General features: G+C 38.3%; 3 protein-coding genes and 1 long non-coding RNA gene across 5 annotated transcripts in view; 1 reads left to right on the top strand and 3 right to left on the bottom strand.

Moving 5' to 3' along the window:
* The window catches only part of LOC134818419 (kynurenine 3-monooxygenase-like), a 927,626-nt gene that overhangs the window by 46,121 nt on the left and 860,084 nt on the right, over positions 1–21,421 (bottom strand). The window lies entirely within an intron of this gene.
* On the bottom strand, positions 1,796–4,069 carry LOC134818522 (uncharacterized). Its single transcript, XM_063828135.1, has 4 exons — positions 3,798–4,069; positions 3,068–3,286; positions 2,365–2,574; positions 1,796–2,215 (listed from the first exon to the last, which is right to left on the bottom strand). Exons 1-4 carry the CDS (start codon positions 3,967–3,969, stop codon positions 2,118–2,120), a joined length of 699 nt encoding a protein of 232 aa, XP_063684205.1. The 5' UTR covers positions 3,970–4,069; the 3' UTR covers positions 1,796–2,117.
* LOC134818611 (uncharacterized) lies at positions 5,596–6,492 on the top strand. The gene is made up of 2 exons (XR_010160682.1): positions 5,596–5,658; positions 5,786–6,492. It is a non-coding gene; the product is annotated as an uncharacterized LOC134818611 (long non-coding RNA).
* The window catches only part of LOC134818414 (striatin-4-like), a 31,155-nt gene continuing 23,559 nt past the window's right edge, over positions 13,826–21,421 (bottom strand). Inside the window, exons 10-17 of one of the 2 annotated variants that reach the window (XM_063827951.1) lie at positions 18,324–18,409; positions 17,858–18,033; positions 17,445–17,620; positions 16,869–17,228; positions 16,447–16,645; positions 16,086–16,297; positions 15,734–15,891; positions 13,826–15,596 (exon numbers count right to left, since the gene is read on the bottom strand). In XM_063827951.1, coding sequence (XP_063684021.1) covers positions 15,498–15,596; positions 15,734–15,891; positions 16,086–16,297; positions 16,447–16,645; positions 16,869–17,228; positions 17,445–17,620; positions 17,858–18,033; positions 18,324–18,409 — 1,466 coding nt within the window. In that variant the 3' untranslated portion in view covers positions 13,826–15,497. The remainder of the gene's footprint in view (positions 15,597–15,733; positions 15,892–16,085; positions 16,298–16,446; positions 16,646–16,868; positions 17,229–17,444; positions 17,621–17,857; positions 18,034–18,323; positions 18,410–21,421) is intronic. The other variant, XM_063827952.1, reaches the window with a different exon arrangement.

Here is a 21,421-nt window from a genome sequence, read left to right as displayed (position 1 = left end):
TAAGAAACTTTCGGGCCGCTAGCTTTGAGGATTGTGCCACAGCATGTAGCCAAGAAGTGGGATGCAAATCTATCACTGTTAGGAATTCAGACAACAACTGCTGGCTGAAGAATAAGAACAGTGGTGACACTGGACCAGTTATCAACGCTGCTTTAACGAGCATGAACATGAAATGTGATCTTTCTGACCTGGATAGCAGCTGCAAAAGAGAAAACTACGATTTCTGGGGAGCAGATCTGAGGAATTTCAACTCACAAAGCTTTGACGACTGTGCAAGACACTGCCGTGACACCGAGGATTGTCAATCCTTCACTCTTAGAAAATCAGACAATAACTGCTGGCTGAAGAGAAAGAGAGGAGGACAGAGTGGACCTAATCCTAATGGTGCCCTTATCAGCATGAACATTGACTGTGCTCCATCACAAGGTCTCCAAGCCTCCGACAAGTCATGTGCTCTGGATGGATACGACTTTTGGGGGGCTGATCTCCGGAACTTTGACTCTGATAGTTACGAGTCGTGCGCCACCGCTTGCAGTGATGCTGCTGACTGTAAGTCCATTACCTTGAGAAAATCTGATAACCATTGTTGGTTAAAGACGAAACTTGGTGGAGAGACTGGACCCTCCCCAAATGGAGGTCTGATCAGCAGGAATATGGAGTGTGACACGTCACAGTTAGACCTGAGCTGTGCAAGGGACAACAAGGATTTCTGGGGGGCTGATCTGAGGAACTTCAACTCAGGAAGTGATCTGGATGAGTGCGCTCGAGCATGCAGGATGGGACAGGATTGCCAGTCCTTCACCCTCAGGAAGTCAGACAATTACTGCTGGCTGAAGAGGAAGAGAGGAGGGCAGAGTGGACCAAACCCTAACGGAGCTGTTGTTAGCATGAACATTGATTGTTCTCCTGAGTTTAACCCTGCTTCCAGAGATTGTGCCAGGGATAACTTTGACTTTTGGGAAGCCGACCTGAGGAACTTCAGATCTGCCAGCTACGAGGACTGTAACCAGAGCTGTTTTGATGCTGCTGACTGCAGATCTTTTACTCTGAGGAGGAGTGATAACTACTGCTGGTTGAAGACACAGAATGGTGGACACTGACCTGGGGTCTGGGACCCCGGGCAAATGGAGGACTCATTAGTCGTAATATGAGCTGTTAACGACTTGGGTTACTGAGTTGTTGGACTGAAAAAATGCATGTCGATTGACTACCAATGATACGGATATATTTAAGTTATTTCGAAAAGTTTATTGCTTCTTTCCTTGCTTATTATCATCGTTGATATATCACAAAAACTATTGCATGAGCTGTTATGAGATTTTGGTTTCAAATGTTAAATTGTTAAATCACTTAATTCTTATCATGTGTTGGATATGTTTCAACTTGATTTCTCATTCTTTTTGTGACTCAAACAAATGAGCATTGGAATTAAAATCTCCTTTTATATCTGGGTTTATTAAGAAGCATTTATGTATTTTTTGAAAAGATTTATATAAAAATAAGTTCACGTGAAGATTAAATTGACCAATCATGAACTTCAATTATTATGGAAACTCCAAACTTGACCGTTTTCAAAGTTTCAAGCCGGGACGTGTACTTCGTATATACCTCAAGTTACATTCCACTGGATTAAATGATCTGTTTATAAATATAAATATAAAGAACTTTGGAACTTAAACTGAGGAATGAGAGACTATAAATTATTAAACTTGTAATCTATAACGTCGCACTCACTATCACTAAGTCTGGAGAATTATAGTCGCGCACTTAGTTAAATTAAGCACAGAGAAATTCGTAAGTATTTCAAAGTAAAACAGAAAATTGCTGATAACATTGTTACAAGTTAACTGAATTAAAATTTCAAATTTTAAATTATAATAATTTGAAGGCTTGATACGATTGGAAATGGTTGCAAAAATTCTAATACCACAAACATAATATAATATGGTTCAATGAAAACACATTTTAAATATCAATATTCTATAACAATTACCACAACATGGTGAATTATCTAAAACAATAAACTAATTTTAAAAATAAACTTTGTGGTCATCTCCTTATATGGGCATCACGTGGTCATCTCCTTATATGGGCATCACGTGGTCATCTCCTCAGATTTAACACTCGTAGTCACATTTCTTCATAAGATTTTTCTCGACTCTTGCGCACTTCCTCGACTCTTTCTTACTTAGTTGTGCTTCCTCAGGTTCTGATTCTACATGATAAAAATTCAACGTCAGTATCAGATAGTTCCTTAAGTGACAGCTATATATTAAACAGCATTTCATCCACACCCAGCAGATCAATCAAGATCTGAAGCTTAAAAACCAATCTTTAATCTACACCAAATGAAAGATCACCTACCTCGCTTACTCCTAGATGGTTGGTAGCTTGCACAGTTCCCACTGGGGCAGGGTGTGTGCTGGTCCCCTTCACAGCACATACTGTCTCTACCAATCACACCTCCGTCACATTGGGCACCCTGAGGAGCGTAGACCTTCTCCACGTTCGAGGCACAGCAGTGCTGGCCGTTGTAGTACACGTTAGGATGCGAAGCAGGACATTGAGGTATATCTGAAATATAAGCTGTTTATTAAATACATAAATAGATATGTAATCTTGGGAAATAAACGTAGGAAATATTTCTAGGAAACATTTTTAACTTACTTTGATTCATCATTATTCTTACACCTGATCATAACTTTGTACCCATTCTCAGAGATATCTTACATAAGCTTTTAAAAAAGTACTTGAAAACCAATGTACTGGGTTGAACCGAACATTTCAGTATTTGTGAGCATAGTATCTAGTTGTTAGGTGCTTCTCTTAAAGAAGCACCTAGCAACTAGATACGGTGCTTCTCTTAAAGAAGCACCTAGTAACTAGATACGGTGCTTCTCTTAAAGAAGCACCTAGCAACTAGACACGGTGCTTCTCTTAAAATGCCCTTTTTCTTGAGGTCTACTAAGTCAACTTGCATCCCTCTCTCCGGACGTATTAAAGAACATCAAGATTTGAAGCTTATAAACTAATTATACTAATTATACTAATTATACGACCAACTCACCTGGTGTGGGTGCTGGGTTGCTTTCACAGTTTCCACCGGGGCACGACGTGTACTGGTCACCTGCGCAACACATACTGTCTCTCTGAATCACACTGCCGTCACATTGGGCACCCTGAGGCTCGTAGAACTTCTCCATGTTGGATTTACAACAGTACTGTCCGTTGTAGTAGACGTTGGGAAAATCAGTAGGACAATGATTTACAACAACTTCCTCTTCCTCTGAAATATAAGCCTTATTATTATAATAATAATAATATGAATATTGTATAATAAAAAATTAGGAAATCAAAATTAGGAAATTCTATCATATAGAAGTAATTGTCTAGTAATTGTTAATGAGAGTTCTCTGGCAGTTACGAAACTCGAGAGACTGTGGGATACTGAAGGGAAAGGAAGCAGTTCTAACGAGCTCTTCTCAAACACAAGGACATATCTTGTGAACTTGGCTAGTATATATGAAGCATGTTGATATGGAGTTGTAGAGGGAGTTATGTGCCTCGCCGGGCTAAAGTAGTGGATGACCTTGCTGTACGGCAAGTTAAACAAGGATCTGGAACTACTAGGTTCCGTACAGACTCAACTCTGCACCCGTGTCAATATGTTCATTATATGCAAGCCTCTTGATTTATATACTACTGAAAAATTCTAATACAATGATACAACGAATATATATTTAAAACGGAGGAATTTTGTTGGTTAATCTATCTCTTATAACAGGCTTTAAACTCACCATTGTCATCATCAGATTCGTCACAGATAGACTTGTAGCCCTTTTCCAAACATCCTTCAAACGTTTTGTTCATCTTTTTACATTTCCTTGCTGCTCTAACTGCTTTCCGATTTCCTCCTTCAGCCAAAGTAAGGACTACCAGAACGATCAAAACTCCGAAAAAAACCTTCATTTTTGCACTACGTGTTTGAATATATCAAAGTAATAGTAAAGGGATTCAGCTCAAAATGATCTTAATACATTTACTAGTGGTGGCCTTATTACGTTAATAGAATTCTAAGGTGCCAGCATTCAGAACTGCCCTAAAACAAATGCAAGTTGTTGGTATGCTGATGAGCTGGTTCCAACTAACTGTTAATATTATAGAGGCTGTCAATAATGCACCTACAAACAAATTTATCAATCATTTCGGTGTCCGACGTTCATTTTTTCCTTCAATCCTTTGAAGCGAATGATGTGATATATTCTAAACTGACTGCATTCAAAACCTTTTAAACTCAATTCACGAAGAGCTTTAAACAACATGTTATCTTAAACTTAAAACATGTCATTGGCATCACAATCTATTAAACTATAATTTCTAAAGCTGATAAAGTTCTAATAACGATAATTTGACGCTAGTCAGTAAGTTCATGATGCAGCAACCATTGGTTATAGGCAAGTCTGTTAAGTCTTGAGTCTATATCCATTATCTATGGAAGAAGAGTAGTCATAGTTTTACTAGCTAGTTTAAGTTTAACTGGCTAATCTTTAACCACGAACACCTGGCACCATTTGAAAACGCGTACCGGCGTACGTGTAAAAAGTTAAGATACTGCCCAGTGCCCAGGTCAATATCTATTTTCGATGTACGTCCCCAATGAGGCCATGAGACAGCAAGACGTACTCAAAACGTAAAAAACAAAAATAAGTCAATAATACTAAATTCTAAATGATATGGTTTATTAAGTATAGCTGTGGTCAATTTACTTTCGCCCTCGTCAGATAAAAAGTTCACGTGTGAAACTTTCCTAACCTTCCGGTTGACTCTTTATATGAGTTTTATTTCTTTGTGTTTTCGGAGTCATGTTGAGCTTTTCCCTCATCACATCATGACCAATACCAGAACCAATAAAGTAATATGGCGGAGCTTCTTTAACGTACCACCATTAAACTATACACCAATTATAATAACCACCAAGCCTGTTATTGAAACAAAATAATTTATAAAATTTTCAAAATAATTGATACTAATAAAGTAATAAGCAAAATAACTTATAAAATTTCCCAAAATAACCGAATATTTTATCTCAGATTCGACAATATATGTGGGACACGTGGGGGGAAATGTCAGAAGGCTGGAACACACAAGCAAGGGAGATTGTCCATGTCATCCTCACTCAATGAAACAAGAAATTTCAATGAAACAAGAAATTTAATTTTTAGCACATTTTTCAGAATAAAGAGATGTAAAACAATTTATAAAAATATAATGCTCATTTGGTGTATGACTTTTTGTCCTTGACTGTTAGTTTGATTTTGAAGGGACAGGTAACTAACGGGGCAGGGAATGTGCGTGCACACACCAAAACGCTAGTTCAGTTGAGTTTTTAGAGACAGGGCTCATATGAGGATCAGAAGAAAATTGTTAGCAGACGTTAGGGGTTCTGTTTGTTTTTGTTACTATGGGTTACAGTCTTGTTGTGACAGAAAGTCTACACTATATATGCCTAAGTTTAAATTGTGTAGTTTGAGGATATAAAATGCAACTTTAAGATGGATATTGGAGAGCTGGTGAAAAATTATGGTCGTTGTATCAGTGGTTCCAGTTGTCTTTATACTGAGTATTGTTGTTTGGCTTCTCAGGATCATGAATGAGAAGGTACCGTTTCTTATGCCTTTTCACATTTTTTTTTTCTGGATGAAACTTTTAGCTTATAAGTTGAGTAATGCGCAAAATGGAATTAAGCTTGGTTGAAAAAATTAATTTTTAACCTTATAAATTTCAGATGACGCTGAGAAACGAGATCATGGGATCCGAGCTTAACATGCTGAGAATTGACAAAGCTAATTTTTTAAAAGAAAAACGCTTAGGTTCAAATGGAAATGGGAATAAATATGACTGATGCAGATGTACGCTCATACACTTTCATTCGAGATCATGCTATCAGAAGAAATGGATGGATTACCTTGATAATAAGATCTTCTGATTTTATCTTCTATAAAACAAATAAAAGACTGAAAATATGTTAAGCTCGATAGGAGAAGATAAAACAAACATTTTTCTGTATAGATGTCAAAATAATGTGCGGAATAATAAGATGATTAAACTGTAGTTGAACTGAATTGAGTGAATGTTAGATAGCTGGTAGCCATCATAACTTAACTATTAAATTTCCCGTTAGCTAACTTTTAGTAGTTCCAGATTTGAAAATAATTAATTTTTGATATTGTTTTTTTTTGCTTTTATAGCTTTTGTCTAAGGTTTTTTCAGCATTTTTAATAAGTTTTACGAGCATGGAGCTATGACCTTAAAGAACGATAACTTAAATTAAATAATTTTCCGCATGTGTTTTTTTGATAATAAAGTGAACCTGCCACGTAGTTACGTTTTTAAAAATGATATTATTCAATTCTGCAAACAAAACCTGAATCTGAGAATATTTTTTAGTTATATTAATTGTATTTATCAGCCATCTTGTTACTGTACACGAAATATTTAGGTATTACTTTTTAGGTAGTACTGTTATATCTTAAGTTTATTGAATAGCAGATCGAGTAGTGGTGTATATTATATATAGATTTTGATTCTAATTTTAGTCGAGTATTTGAACAATTTGTTGTCGTTTAGCCATTTTTGATTAATAAATTTTATGAGACAGTTTTCTCACATATTTACCAATTTTGTCAGCATGAATAAGAAGTTGTTACTTTGAAACGTCGTTTATCCTAACAGTGCAATATCATTTGTCGCAAATCAGAATAATCAGAAACTATTTGGAACTCCCAAAAACTGTCTATTGTTATATCTTTGTATTTATTTATCCGTGCTTGTACATTTGTTTAGGAGAAATCATGTGCTTTGGACACAAATAAACATTAAACCTGTCCACTGACACTTTAAAGTATATTATGTAGCGTAAAAATAATTCTGTCTCTGTATCTAGACTTTATAATCAAATTTTTTTCGACAGTCTGAGAAGACAATTAAAATTTGCTTTGTTCTTTAACTCATAAAATATATTGAGTATTATGGCAATTTAAGTCAAATTTTACAATTATTGTCTCTTCCCCTAGCAAAGTTTAAATTTACTAGCTAAGTTTCAATTTCTAGCTGATGTGATTTTAACAACAATTCAAGAGAGAAATAGAAACAACTGATAATTTCAGACCGTGACGAGAAACTGAAGAGAAAGATAGAGAGTTACCAAGAAAGAGAAATCAAAAGTGAAACCAAAATTAAAACCAAAAGTGAAACCAAAAGATGACAAGTTCCATGGATCCGAGTGTGATTGGAGATTCAATACGAACACTACCTCACCATCTCCTTCCACCTTGTAAATACGAGTACAAAGGTAACTTAGACACTATTCTGCTGAAATTGAGACAATATGTAAGGATAAATATCAATAAATACCAAGATAAATACCAAATTTGTTTTTACATAATATTTTGTTTGCTGCCATTCAGTGTACCATAAGTTCTAATGTGAGTTACCGGTTAGATATCTGTCAGTTGCCTGTTAGATATCCGTCACCTGTTAGATATCTGTTCGTTACTTCTAAGTTACTTCTAAGTTACCACTAAGTTACCTCTTAGTTACCTCTTCGTTACCTCTTAGTTACCTCTTATTTACCTCTTAGTTACCTCTTAGTTACCTCTTAGTTACCGTACCTCTTAGTTACCGTACCTCTTAGTTACCGTACCTCTTAGTTACCTCTTAGTTTCCTCTTAGTTACCTCTTAGTTACCTCTTAGTTACCTCTTAGTTACATCTTAGTTACCTCTTAGTTACCTCTTAGTTACCTCTTAGTTACATCTTAGTTACCTCTTAGTTACCTCTTACCTTACAAGACATTTTTATAACGTACGAAATGCGACGGTTTTCCCGAAATTTCGCCATGTTTTCGGACCGCCAAAATTTCGGTCGTCGTAATAGAATCCGTCGCATTATTTTTAGCTTATTCCAATAATTGTGGCTTCATCGATTCATTTTGTTCTTGAAAAGTTAGTGATATGATGGTGGGACAAATAAACACAATATTCCATGATGAATTTAATGTCAAGTTATACGTTTTAAATTTACAATAAATTACATTTATGTGCTAACATAAACGTCTTATAGACTAGGTAAGTCAAGATAAACAATTTAAGACCAAACTCAATAAGTGAAACTGAAAGATTCGAGCCGGACCCCTTAGAGGAAGATGAAGAAATCGATTTATAAGTTTCATTTTGTTTCAACATGATTTTACCGATTTTTAGAAAATTTTGAATTTCCTTTGTGTCAGAAAACAAAATGATGAAAAATACCCTTATTTTCTGTGACGTCCGAAATGTGACGGTTTTTGTTCAATTTCGCCATATTTTCGGACCGCCAAAATTTCGGTCGTCGCACATTGGTCCGCCACAAAAATGTCTTGTAAGGTAGTTACTTCTTAGTTACCTCTTAGTTACCTCTTAGTTACCTCTTAGTTACCTCTTAACTAGTTACCCATTACAGGAGGAGTTAAATATTATGGAGAGATAGTGGACTTCAAGAGACAGGGCCGGGGAATAATGACGTACCCTGACGGAGATTTATACGACGGTAAAACATAATCATTTGGTTTTATTATTATAATTAATTAAGCAATCAGCCAACTAGTCTGTGAATTGTTAAATCAATCGATGATAAATCTTTTTGTTATATCTGGAAAGGATTGTATCACGTTGCGACCCCCACGGTCGTTTCACTATGGTCCTTTATCGTCCTGACGATACAGGGGGAGCCGCGCACTTCGTGCGCGGCGGGTCATACAACGTATGCAGTATGACAAGGAAAGGATAATTATTTATGAGTCGCATTGTTGTAATTTTTAGAGTAGAACATTTTTGATAATTCCGTATTATAATATGCGACCACGGAAAATGGCTTTGCAATCTAGAATCATAGTAATCATGGTGTAATAACTTAAGTACTTAGTTAACTTACTGTTATGAAATTGAATACAGAGTGAATGTGGCTGAGGAGTGATTATATTTGTCCTAGTATACTAATAAGATAATATACTCATATAGTAATCGGCTACAGACATCTACGCATATGTAGGGACACACACACAAAAATTAATCGAAATAATTACCGGACTTTATTATTCACGGACCTTAATGCCACAGACATTATTTTCACGGACATAATTATTCACGCTAAGGTCCTCTAGGCGGGTCATACAACGTATGACAATAATTCATCACGATAGATTGTGTGATTTTTATTCCATATTCAGCTACTTGCAGTTTTATAGCTAGTTATATAGTAACAGCAAAGAATATTTGCATTAATATAAGTATTTTTAAAGGTTTTTTAACGTAGTAATAAATTATCACAAATAAGTAATTCAACATACTTAGTCTTACAGGTACTATAATATCATGCAGGCTCTTACTAATTCGCTCGCCCAAAAATTTCACGCGGTGACTTTGGTTTTTATGGTTTTGCAGCCGTACAAAACGGTTTTACATAAACCCTAATCCCAACCCTAACCCTAACCATAACCCCGAAGCTAACCAGAACCCTTACCACAACCCTAACCCTAACCCGAGCCCTAAATAATCGAATTCATGTTTTACTAGCCTGTCACGTGACCACAACGGTTTTTTGCCCATAACTCTCCGTGGAAGCATTTTTACCCTACGTCATGTGGAGTGATTCGGAATCAGCGTCCAAAATACACCGATTCAGATCAATTTTACACCCAAAGGGCCTTTTCACAAGAATTTTCTTAAAATTTGGGCGAGCGATTTATAGTAGGAGCGATATTGTTACCGAATCCGACTGTGCTCAAAGTCACTAAACTGTAAACGGCCCACCAAATACCGCGCGGAAACCCTGAAAATAAATATTTAATATTTAATCAACATTCAATTACTTCTCACATGATATAGCTGAGTTTGGTAAAGAACCGTAACTTACAGCTCCCATACAGGGTTAAAAAGCTAACATTGCTAAACTTCGATCTAGCAGTCACGATCTGAGGATATAAAAGAAATTAAAAAGGTCGCTACACTGGAGATCGGCTTTCCTTGAACACATTAAGCACAGCCTCCTTTCTTTTTTACTCGTTATATTTAAATTATTATATTCGATTTGTTTTCTTCTCTTTCGTGAAATTGTAACGCGATTATAAAATTATAATTTTTAAAATTTTGTTTTTATAGCTTTCTCTCGATTTTTAGGTGTTAGGGTTCTGATCGTCTTTATTGTTAATGAATTGTTGAATTACCAAGACGAGTTCGTTAAATTTAAAATTAGTGTTCTCCTAGTGGTCATTTCTTGATTCACGATGTCAATCCTTCGCAGCTCGGTGAGGCACAGTGGTGCATCTCGCCGATCTACCGAGAAGCATTATTTGATGCGCGGCGCGACCCAGTAGTGCATCGCGCTACAAGGTCATTTCATGTTTAATTCCTGTTTAATTCTTGTTTAATTCATATAAATCCAGTTCCACCGGCCCAGCAAACTTTGTCCTTACTGGCTGGGCGTGTTACTATGCACTACTACTAAAGGTAATCGCGTCTTCACACATCACAGCGAGCGGCGAGCGCCGAGCTCATACTCGAGCGCGTTTAATGCTTAAGTTTACTGCACGCGTGCAACGCATCCCAGCTTCACGTGACACAATATTCAGCTAATCAGAGGATATGAATTTGCAAAGTTAAAATTGCAAACTTTCATTTGGCCCAAAATGTGACTTTTCGCGATCATAACTCAATATTTAAATTGTCCCAAATTTCCCCCTTAGGGGCAGTGCACGCGTAACTGGTAACGTTGCCTGTTCATGTTGGCTCCTTGATTGACGATGTCAACCCTTCCAGATCGTTGCTTTGCGAAGCAGAGCAACGATCTCGATGCGAAGCAAGAATGCTAGTTTGCGCGGCGCGTCGAAGTCCTCCAAGTTGGCGCCAAGTTGGCGCCTTCCCCCCATTAACTTTTGTGCAGAAGGACAAAGAACTAGAGTTGTTTAAGACGTCGGTTAAAAAGACAGTGCAAACAACGGTGGAGTCAGGGATTAAGAGCTACAGTGCAACTGTACAACAGAACAGTGCAAGTGGTACGGTCTGCAACAGTAACATCCTGAAGAAGGTGATGAAGAGTGTGGCTGCAGAGGAGGACAGGAGCAAGAACCTGATCGTGTTTGGGTTGAAAGAAGAAGAGGGAGAACAGCTTCCAGCGCTAGTAACCGCAGTTCTGGAGGAGATTGGGGAGAAACCTCACTTCGAAGCGACTAGAGTCGGCAGGAAGAGGCCAGGTAGTACGACTATCCGACCAGTAAAGATCACTGTCCCAAGCTCTACAGCGGTTCAACAGATTCTGACGAAAACAGGAAGACTGAGGCTAGTTGAGACCCACAAAAGTGTATGGATCTGTCCAGATAGATCTAGCGAAGAACGAGCAACGAGGAAACATCTGGTTACCGACCTGAAGAAGAAGAGGGTTGAACAGACTCATCTCGACCACTATATCCGGTACGGGAAAGTCTGTAGCCGTGATAAGAAACCACCGTGAAGCACTAGCAGTTCATGTCTCTCGGACACTGATCAGTATTTGAATGAGTATTGTGTATCTTAATAGTTTTCGGACGTTATCTGTATTTGAGAGACAATTTTATAATTTATATACGAGCTATTTCTTGATTGTTTCACACTTCATATTTCATAATTTGTTTCACACTTCATATTTCATAATTTTATTACTAGGTGGAGGTGACGTTATTGAGACTTTGGGCGGCCATAAACCTTGTGTTTTAAAAGTTGTCCTCTGAACTTGTTTCACTGACCCACGCTTTATAGCATTTATACATTTCGGCCCATTTTATATGTTTGTTCGATTTGCTGTACATTTGTATATTTGCTATTTTGTAAAAGTTTCAAATCAACGGGTGATACTCGTAAAATATCTGTTCTAACTCGGCGCGCGTCCTGGTTGGTTGTAAACCTACAATCCCCCACGGCCCCACTGCCCACGCTGAAAAAGCGCCCCCACCCCTTTTGGCGCCCCTCCCTAAAATTGAACAGATTAAATGATTTTAGAGGATACGCCGGTAAAATCTTTAAAAAAGTGTGTTTCTATAACAAAACGCCCAGTTTTGCTAGTACCGTAGTTTGTAGTTAAGTTTTTCCAAATCACAAATTGTCCCACATTCAAACGACGATTTTGGATTTGGCGCCCCCTTTTACGAGGCGAAAATGTTGCAAAAAACTTGATTGACGATGGGTTCGATGCGAAGCAAGAATGCTTGTAGCGCGATATGCACTACTGGGTCGCGCCGCGCATCAAATAATTCTTTTCGGTAGATCGGCGAGATGCACCACTGTGCTTCACCGAGCTGCGAAGGATTGACATCGTGAATCAACAAGAATGCTAGTTTGCGCGGCGCGTCGAAGCCCTCCAAGCAAAAAACTTACCTGGGGCCCCGGCCCCGGCGCGCTATTTTGTCATACGTTGTATGACCCGCCACGCACGAGTGCGCGGCTCCTCCTGTATCGTAGAAATTCTACTTTATTCACGATGTCAATCCTTCGCAGCTCGGTGAGGCACAGAAGTGGTGCATCTCGCGCCGATCTACCGAAGAGAATAATTATTTGATGCGAGAAGAATTATTTGATGCGCGGCGCGACCCAGTAGTGCATCGCGCTACAAAAACTCTACTATAGTGAAACGACAGTATGGGTCACAACGTGATACAAGCGCTATTATGTTCATAAACATAGAGATTCAGCGCGGCGGAATGACAGGCTGAGCGCCGCCCAGTAAGTCTCTATTTCTTTTACTTTCGGAGATAGTATAGGCCCGGCCCAGCTGCAGTAAGGTTTCCTGGCATTATATCAATTAAAATGTTTTGCTGACAAGACGACAAGTTATGACATTACATGACAATATTTATATAATATTAATGGTTAAGTGCCCATCAAACTGATCGAACTATAAAGTCATTTCGATCTGAACTCCGCTTCTTGAATTAAATTATGCGATAGGCTTTAAAAAAAGATTTCATCAAACGTTGACGACGTATTATTTCATTATCATATATAGCGACGTATTAATTATTAAATATATAACGCTAGCTGACGAGCTATAGCGCTAGCTTACGAGGTATATCGTATATATTTGAAACCGATGTTTTGCGATAGTTAGCGCTACCTGCGCTAGCTAGCTGACGACAGACGAGGTGTATCGCAAATATTTGGTTGCAATTTGATTTATATCCCATCATAATATTAAGCCCCATCTGACCAAGTATAATCTTCACATTATATAAGCATTATTATTACTTCGAGATGGTCATGCCTACTCTCATGCTGTCTATAGGTGATGATTAACTCTGAAAAACTAGGGACAACTGGGGAATGATCCCAGAATCTCGACATTTCGCGTATCTTGCTCTACCAATTGAGCTACTGACCCTGATTGTGCTGTATATGAGTGGTGATTTCGCTCTGAGAATCAGGGTCGGTAGCTCAATTGGTAGAGCAAGATACGCGAAATGTCGAGATTCTGGGATCATTCCCCAGTTGTCCCTAGTTTTTCAGAGTTAATCATCACCTATAGACAGCATGAGAGTAGGCATGGCCATCTCGAAGTAATAATAATGATTAAATGTTTCGCAGATTGGCAATTGATCGGGTAGTTGGTGTTGTACACACTGCACTGATGATGATATCACGTTGAACGTGTAATGTAAATATAGTGTGGATACATGCGAATATATATTCTAAATAACTGATAAATTATATAAGCAATACTGTCAATTCCACTTTAAGTGGTGTCAAAAAGTAAAACACGCTGAATTTAAATTGTAAATTGTATGTTACAAATGTACACTAACGTCATGGTAACTAAGGGTAATATATCAGGAGCATATTAGCGCATATAATTAGATGCTAATCTCAAGGTACCCAATTCAAACATTTTAGCAGTATTTGACTAAAATTACATAATTAAGTTTCGAAAAGTTGAGAGGACCAAATGGTTATTATGTTAATTATTACTCTTGATGAATTTGCGTCCGATTTAGTGCGGGTACGCTGTAGACTTGGGAGGCTTTTAAAAAGTCCTATTACTTCTAAAAAGACGTCTTATAAAACATAAAAAAGCAAAAAGGAAAATGAACTTATCATATAAGTCTTAAGGGCCCTTTTCCTAGTTTTACTCTCAGCTTTACTAAGTTTAAGTTTAAGCTAAAACTTCAATAAGTTGAGATTATTTTCATCTGCAATAATCAGAAATCCCATCTGAGCGTCATACGCTCGGTAAATCGGTAGACGAGTTAACGTTATCGTTTTTACTAAAATTGAAAAAAAAAACACTAACCATATATAATTTTATGGAATATCACACTACTGAGCTGACCAAATACATCGCATCAATTAGGTGGTTTGTCACTATAACGAGTGCGATACAGAATATCAAAAACATTACTACTGGGTACACTAAGTTTAAAGTGATTAGAAAACTTTTTAACCTCAAAAATGCAGTTATAGCACACTTATTTATAAACTAAAATATTTCACCCAAGTCTGTAAACAAATTTGGTGCCTACCCTCTCAATTGCTTAGCTTGATCCCCACGTGTGCTAGATAGATTTAAATCACTTAATATTTGTACGAAATAATTCTTGATTAAGTAATTGATTTGAGATAAAGGGCGATCACAAGACAAAATTAGCGAAAATCCAATAAACTGACTCAAATTTGGGCATCTTCGCCGGTGCCACTTTAAAATTATCGCAAAACACAGTTCGACGATCTCATACCTATCAAATGAGTGACAGTAACTAAATAGAATAGGGTACATAAAAATTCAGGGGGCTCACAATATCTAGTTCTACCTTCATCACATTTTAAAGATCACACTATCGGTCAAATATTAACGGACAATATGTAATATGTATGTACTAGTAATTCTAAAGCACACCGTCACTCATGGCGCAGAGTAAATGGTACTTTTTGAGAGCCGAACTTCAAACAAAGTTCAAACTGATCCAAATGGATTTAATATGTATCATGGTTCCAAAAGCGGGCCCGGGTCCACAAAATATCACAGACCTTATTACCGGCAATAAGTAAACTATAATATAACAGCACGTGCGGACACACGTGACTTAATTATCACTATTATATATCTATCAACTAAATGTCTCCTTGCGTAATTTCAGGGAGTAAGACCACGACCATGACGCAGAGTTTGTATATATCAATTCATCACACACACTCACACAACTAGTTATGTCCCCGTGATTCGACCACACCAACAATTGTAACTACGCTCCTAGCTTTGGGCTCGGTTGCAACAACGCGCAAATGTGTCCCGAGCTGAAGTGAGCTGCTGCGCGCATCTTGTCTCGACTTCTCTATAACGTGACGTCATCACTGCCACGTGACGTCATCAAATTATCTCACGTGACGTCATCTACTCTGACGTGACTAATCACGCGATGCTTAGTAGAGCAAGTGTTGAGAATCATTGGTAGAGTTTTATCGTAGAGTCCGAGCCACCCGTGGCTATGAAGGTTTGGGAAGGATGGAACGCTACAGTCAGGATGGCTTCATCGAACTTTTTCTGTAAAGGGAAAGTTCTTTGTTAAAATCACTAAAATATAATACAACTTTCTGAAAATCGAGGTTTGGCAAAACTCAAACGTAAAATCCTTATGTACGAAGCGTAAACATATCCAACAATATCTAGTTGCTACTGACCTGATGAGCGGTCATCTCCTGAGTACAGGACTTATCCTCAATGTTCCATATTCTCAGCGAACAGTCGTGTCCCACGGTCGCTAGGTACACCCCACTGGGGTCGATCGTTACAGATGTCACCGCCTCGATGTGTGTCGTCATGTGATGCAGCAACTCGCCTGATCACGTGACATGTTAAAACTCCGTGGTGGGATTATAAATTAGCCTTGGTGGTAAATGTGGTTGGAAATATGATTTACTAGCAACTCTTAGTAGTCAAGTAACTGGCTAAATAAGGGTTACACATGTATAATCATATATCTTTGATATATATTTATGATGAATTTAAGGATTAAAAAGGTAAGGTACCCACCACTGTTAACGTCAAATATGCGGATCTCCTTGTCGCTGTACCCCGCAATGACCGTCCCATTTGAAGGGTGACTAGCCAGACTGTTCACACTTTCATTTGTAGCCCCGGGCTCGCAGGTCAAGGTAGATAATATCCGGGTTTCAGGAATGTTATATATGATTATCACTGACGATACGTATCCCACCGCGATCATAGAGCTTTCCGGGTCCGACCTGGGGACGCCATATTAGGTTAATCCTTTAGCCCTGAATAGGGCTTTTTTGAAGGCAAATCTCGCAAAATACATCCAGATAAATCACAAAATCCTTATTACAGTTTTGAAGTAATGCAGTGTTATGACATCGTGATGTCGTGTGCTCACCTGACATAGTCGACACAGGTAGCAGGAGCACCGTCCTCGGACGTGAAGGTGGTTACCAGAGGATTGGGGAGACTGATGTCCCAGACACATGTGATCCCGTCAGCACCACATGATACCGTTTGTAGGGATGTTGGGTGTGATGTGATCCCCCACACTGCCTCCTCGTGTCCTCTCAACTCTCCTTCTTCTACCAATCCATCTGGGATATTATCTAAGTTACACGGACCTTAATTATAACAAATAATTGGTTTTGTTTGAGAGGCTGCCTGAAGGGATTTATAATATCAACAGTGGATCAGGGTACAGTAAACTGAACATAGAGGAAGATAAAATCTGAATATGAAGAATGTTAAAAAGAACCAAGATGTATGTTCGTGTATAAACAGTGTGGTGAAAAAGAGACCCTCCTACCAGTGACGAACCTTGAGCAAGTGGATACAGATACAATCTTCTGACAGAGTGATTTGGGGACAAGATGATGATTGATTGTGATGAATCTTCTGATTGAGGCTGATCATTAGAATCTATTTCATTTGACTCCAGATCAGTTTTATTGACTTCTTCAAGAACATTATCTACAAGTACAACAGATGAGAGTGATAGCGATCGCATCATGTTATTACTAGAGTCTAATGAACTAATTCCCTTCTCTGAGTTATCCGAATTACTCTCTTTTTCTGTATCTGATTCATGTTGACTCTCACTATCCTCACATTCCTCAGAGCTAATTGAATTTGATGAGGATGAAATGGTTGATTGGTGCCGTCTCGTGGTTGATTTGCCTACAAATTTAAATTGGTAACGGATAATTAGGGTTGGGACCGATGTTACACACAATATTTGACATGGATTTAAAAGGTTGAGTGAACTACGGTTAAAAAACCTGAAAATGAAAGCTGAGAGTGAAGTATCGAGTTGCCGTTGACACAAACACAAAATTTTGTTCACTCAAATTACCGACTATGGTAACAAGAAGTAAACGAGCATCCAATACGTACCGTAAGGATCGTAGATGTTGATATCCGCTCCGGCAGGAAGTCTCCAGTACCTAACAGTCGAGTCGGCACTTCCCGAGAATAGGAGGATCTCGTTCTCGGAGTTTGCACAAGAGCAGCAGAGTACCGGTGCGCTGTGCCCTCGGAACGTGTAGAGTGGCTCAACATCCGGGCCTCCTCTGAGAGGGGATAAATCCATGACCACAAAGATAAGACCAGAATAAGTATGCTATATCGGTTACGGAAAAGATAAGAGAGGAATGCAAATGCCCGCATTGTCCTCAAATAGCAATTTATGCATATTTTCGGTCCAATATAGAATAATTAATCATGTGAAATTTAATCCATCTAGATCTGTTTGTATGACTTCATAGAAATTTTAAAATTAAAGAAGCTGAATTATAAAGAAGAATTACTTTTTGTAGAGGTTGAGAGCCTCTACGTCCCACATCCTAAGAGTACAATCATCAGAAGCAGTGAAGAGTAGGGGTCTATCAGGACTAAAGGTAAGCTGCCTGACACTGTCAAAGTGTGCCCTCATCGAGCATTTTAACTGCCACCAGAACTTGTTGCTTTGGTTTAGAGAGAAGTTCTGAGGGAGTGAGGTTGTCACTATTTATATTCATTATTTTCACTCGCAAAGCATTATTCTGGACGTGATCTATGTAATTCTGTAAATTTGAGTAATTGCTCTCGACTCGAAGCATGTATTTTCAAATAATCATTCGAGCGGAATCAATCATCGAGCCAACATATATCACGGTGTTGTATCTGTATCGAGCATTTACAAAATAACCCCGCCCGAATGATATCTGTATCATTATTTACATCTTCAATAAAATATCCAAAACAGACTAAAAGTATGAAGATTAGTCCACTCACATCGTAAGATGACTCCATGTCCGAGACTTGAATCCCTGCCAACTCCCCCAAACTCATCTGTGAGAACAGGCTATCGTCGTTGTTATCTGAAAATATTATCCTTTCAACGATTGTGGAGGGGAACATCAGGGAACGTTTCGACCACACCGATACATCGACAACTCCGAATATATCTACGAGACGCTAATTAGAGGATGTTTAATAATTAACTTAGACCATGTCTACCCTTCTCCTGCCATAATCCCACCTCTGCTTACCTATGCCCTGGAAGAGCGCCTTTTTGAGAAGGCCCCAGTCAATGTCGTCAGACTGTGCAGCTGGGATATGGTAAGGGGAACATTCCCAGTCCGACCTCCCTCCACTCATCATGTGCGGGGTTCGCAGAGCAATGTTTTAACCGTGAAATGAGCCTTTTTGAGGTCAGATGTTTCGTTTGAGGACGGGTTTATTGTTTGTGAATGAACTGTTTTAGGGAGAAAGAAGATCCGCTGATATGGAGTCTATATTTCTGTTTTGGTGGGCAGGATGAACAATATTTAGTAGAAAGGCTTTGTAGGTTCCGTTAGACTTGAGGTGAGAGAAAAGTCACTACAGTTGGCGGAAGGAAGTGTCTTCAGAAATCAGAAGGAGCGAGTTTGTAACGAACAGCTTAGCTAAAAGAAATAAATTACTATAATAATATCGGTGAAGTCATATTTGTCGAGCCAAAATATGCAAACAAATAAAAATATTTAAAGAATGGAGATAATACGCTTTAGAATTTCTGTGTAGGTGTTTATATAGAATCTGTGATGGATTTACCGTCAGCTACTAAGCGGTGATTTGAAGCAACAAATTGTAGAGAACAACATGCAGAAGGTTCGTAACAAAAGAATCGATAAGGACTACAATTTAAATAATAACGATATGCTGAGAATTGACTGTCGAACTATCAGGAAGAAAACAAAATTCAGGAAACTTCTAACATTAGTCGAATTCAAAGAAATTCTATAAATAGAATTTCTCTGAACACTACAATTTGTAGAAGTTTCCTGAGTTTTGTTAATAAACAATGCAGTTTGTAACAGATCAGCTCGTAGCAGTAAAAACATAGCCCCAGCCCTGTAACATGACAATGGAGCTGTTAATGTAACAGTCAAAGTTACCAGGTGTTAGGGTATTGTGAAATACCACAATAATTTGAGGAGTCTGTATAAACGGCCTGTTTATAATAAAATGTACGGGCGTGGTATTCTGGGGTGATTCTAAGGAGCTGTAAACAAGGAGCTGTAAACAAGGAGCTGTAAAAAAGGAGCTGTAAACAAGGAGCTGTAAACAAGGAGCTGTAAACAAGGAGCTGTAAAGAAGGAGCTGTAAAGAAGGAGCTGTAAACAAGGAGCTGTAAACAAGGAGCTGTAAAAAAGGAGCTGTAAACAAGGAGCTGTAAACAAGGAGCTGTAAACAAGGAGCTGTAAAGAAGGAGCTGTAAAGAAGGAGCTGTAAACAAGGAGCTATAAACAAGGAGCTGTAAACAAGGAGCTGTAAACAAGGAGCTGTAAAGAAGGAGCTGTAAAGAAGGAGCTGTAAACAAGGAGCTGTAAACAAGGAGCTGTAAACAAGGAGCTGTAAACAAGGAGCTGTAAAGGAGTAACGATTACCAAGCCAGGAAGAGAAACAAAGAATTAAAAGTCGGCTAAAACACGCGGCGAATTAGACATTTAAATGAACAATCCTGGCTGCCAGCTACATTTCTCATTACTCATGGAATCAACATCAAGCTAAAGTAATAAAGTGTACGTATATACACTGACTACTACAGATGGTGAAGGGAAGTAAGCCGTATACATGATTTATCCGAGCGATAAAACGAATTTCAACCCCAGTTCCAATGTCCATTGTACACAGTAGTTATACAGATTACAGCAACAACACTATACACTAGACGTAACACACAGTACAATCACAGTATGTCAGTAAGATTACATATTTACCGATACAGTCTCGTGCCATAACTAGGCTATCTAACAGAATTACACTGAACCACTACGGTATATATAGGAGCCTCGTGTCTCAGGTTAGCGTGATTAGTGTTATTTAGCGTGATTACTTGTACGAATTCTGGTTAATTGTCCTCAGGACAAGAACTATAATCTAGCACTTCAACAGAGGCGTGGACAGTGCAGACAGCAACCGGAGGAATTACCGAGTTTTACTACAAAAGCTTGTGTAGTAACTAGTAACGGACAAAACATCGTGTAGTAACTGAAGCAACGTTCTACGATGTATGTTTAATGATGTTATAGTTGCTGATAACGATACCGATAGGCTGACCAGAGGTAAGATGTAGATAACGATGAGCTACATTACATATTATAATATGGAACGGGTACATAAACTGTCATGCTACGACCTATAGCAACATCTGCAGCAAGTTCAGATACCCCAGTTGTATACACACAAATGTCACACTAAAACAATAACACATCAGACCGTCTAGATACGCCAACTATCCGAGAATTAGTGTAAGTCTTGTCTACTACAAAAACTACAGTCTAGAGGAAATATAGAGGAAATTTAAGAAATGTCAAATCAACTGGGCAGATGTGCAATGCCTTAGACAAATTGCAAGTCACATACACCTGCGGGTTTTGTACACAAGTGACCAAGGAGACAAACAATGACGGGGGAAACTAAATATAGAACTCAGAATTACATGAATTAAAGGAGGGCTATTGTATAAGAGTCATATCACGCCGGGTACAGGAATTAATTAACAAGTCAAGTCAGGAAATGCGTTGTAGACTTAATGAAACGTTGTTGTGCAGCGAAAATGAATCGTCCGATAGAAAAATGAACTTGATATCGATTTCCGTCAAATATATCGGAGAGTGCCGACCCCCACCAGGAACTCTGACCACAAACCTTGGTATTTTATTAGTTTAATGAATATAATAACATATATGTTTTATTAGTTTAATGGGTGTAAATCAGACCGAATTTATTACAAGTGTTGGGAATGGCCAAGCCCCAGCTCGAACAAAATAAGAATAATATTCGCGTTAATCTATAAAATCCACGTTATTCTACAAAATTCGATTAAATGCACCGTTATGCTCATG

The sequence above is a fragment of the Bolinopsis microptera genome, chromosome 7, assembly GCF_026151205.1.
Source record: "Bolinopsis microptera isolate Bmic1 chromosome 7, MBARI_Bmic_1.0, whole genome shotgun sequence".
NCBI classification, from domain to species: domain Eukaryota; kingdom Metazoa; phylum Ctenophora; class Tentaculata; order Lobata; family Bolinopsidae; genus Bolinopsis; species Bolinopsis microptera.
The sequence above is the reverse complement of the archived record's forward strand: the minus strand, read 5'-3'. Positions and strand labels throughout refer to the sequence as shown.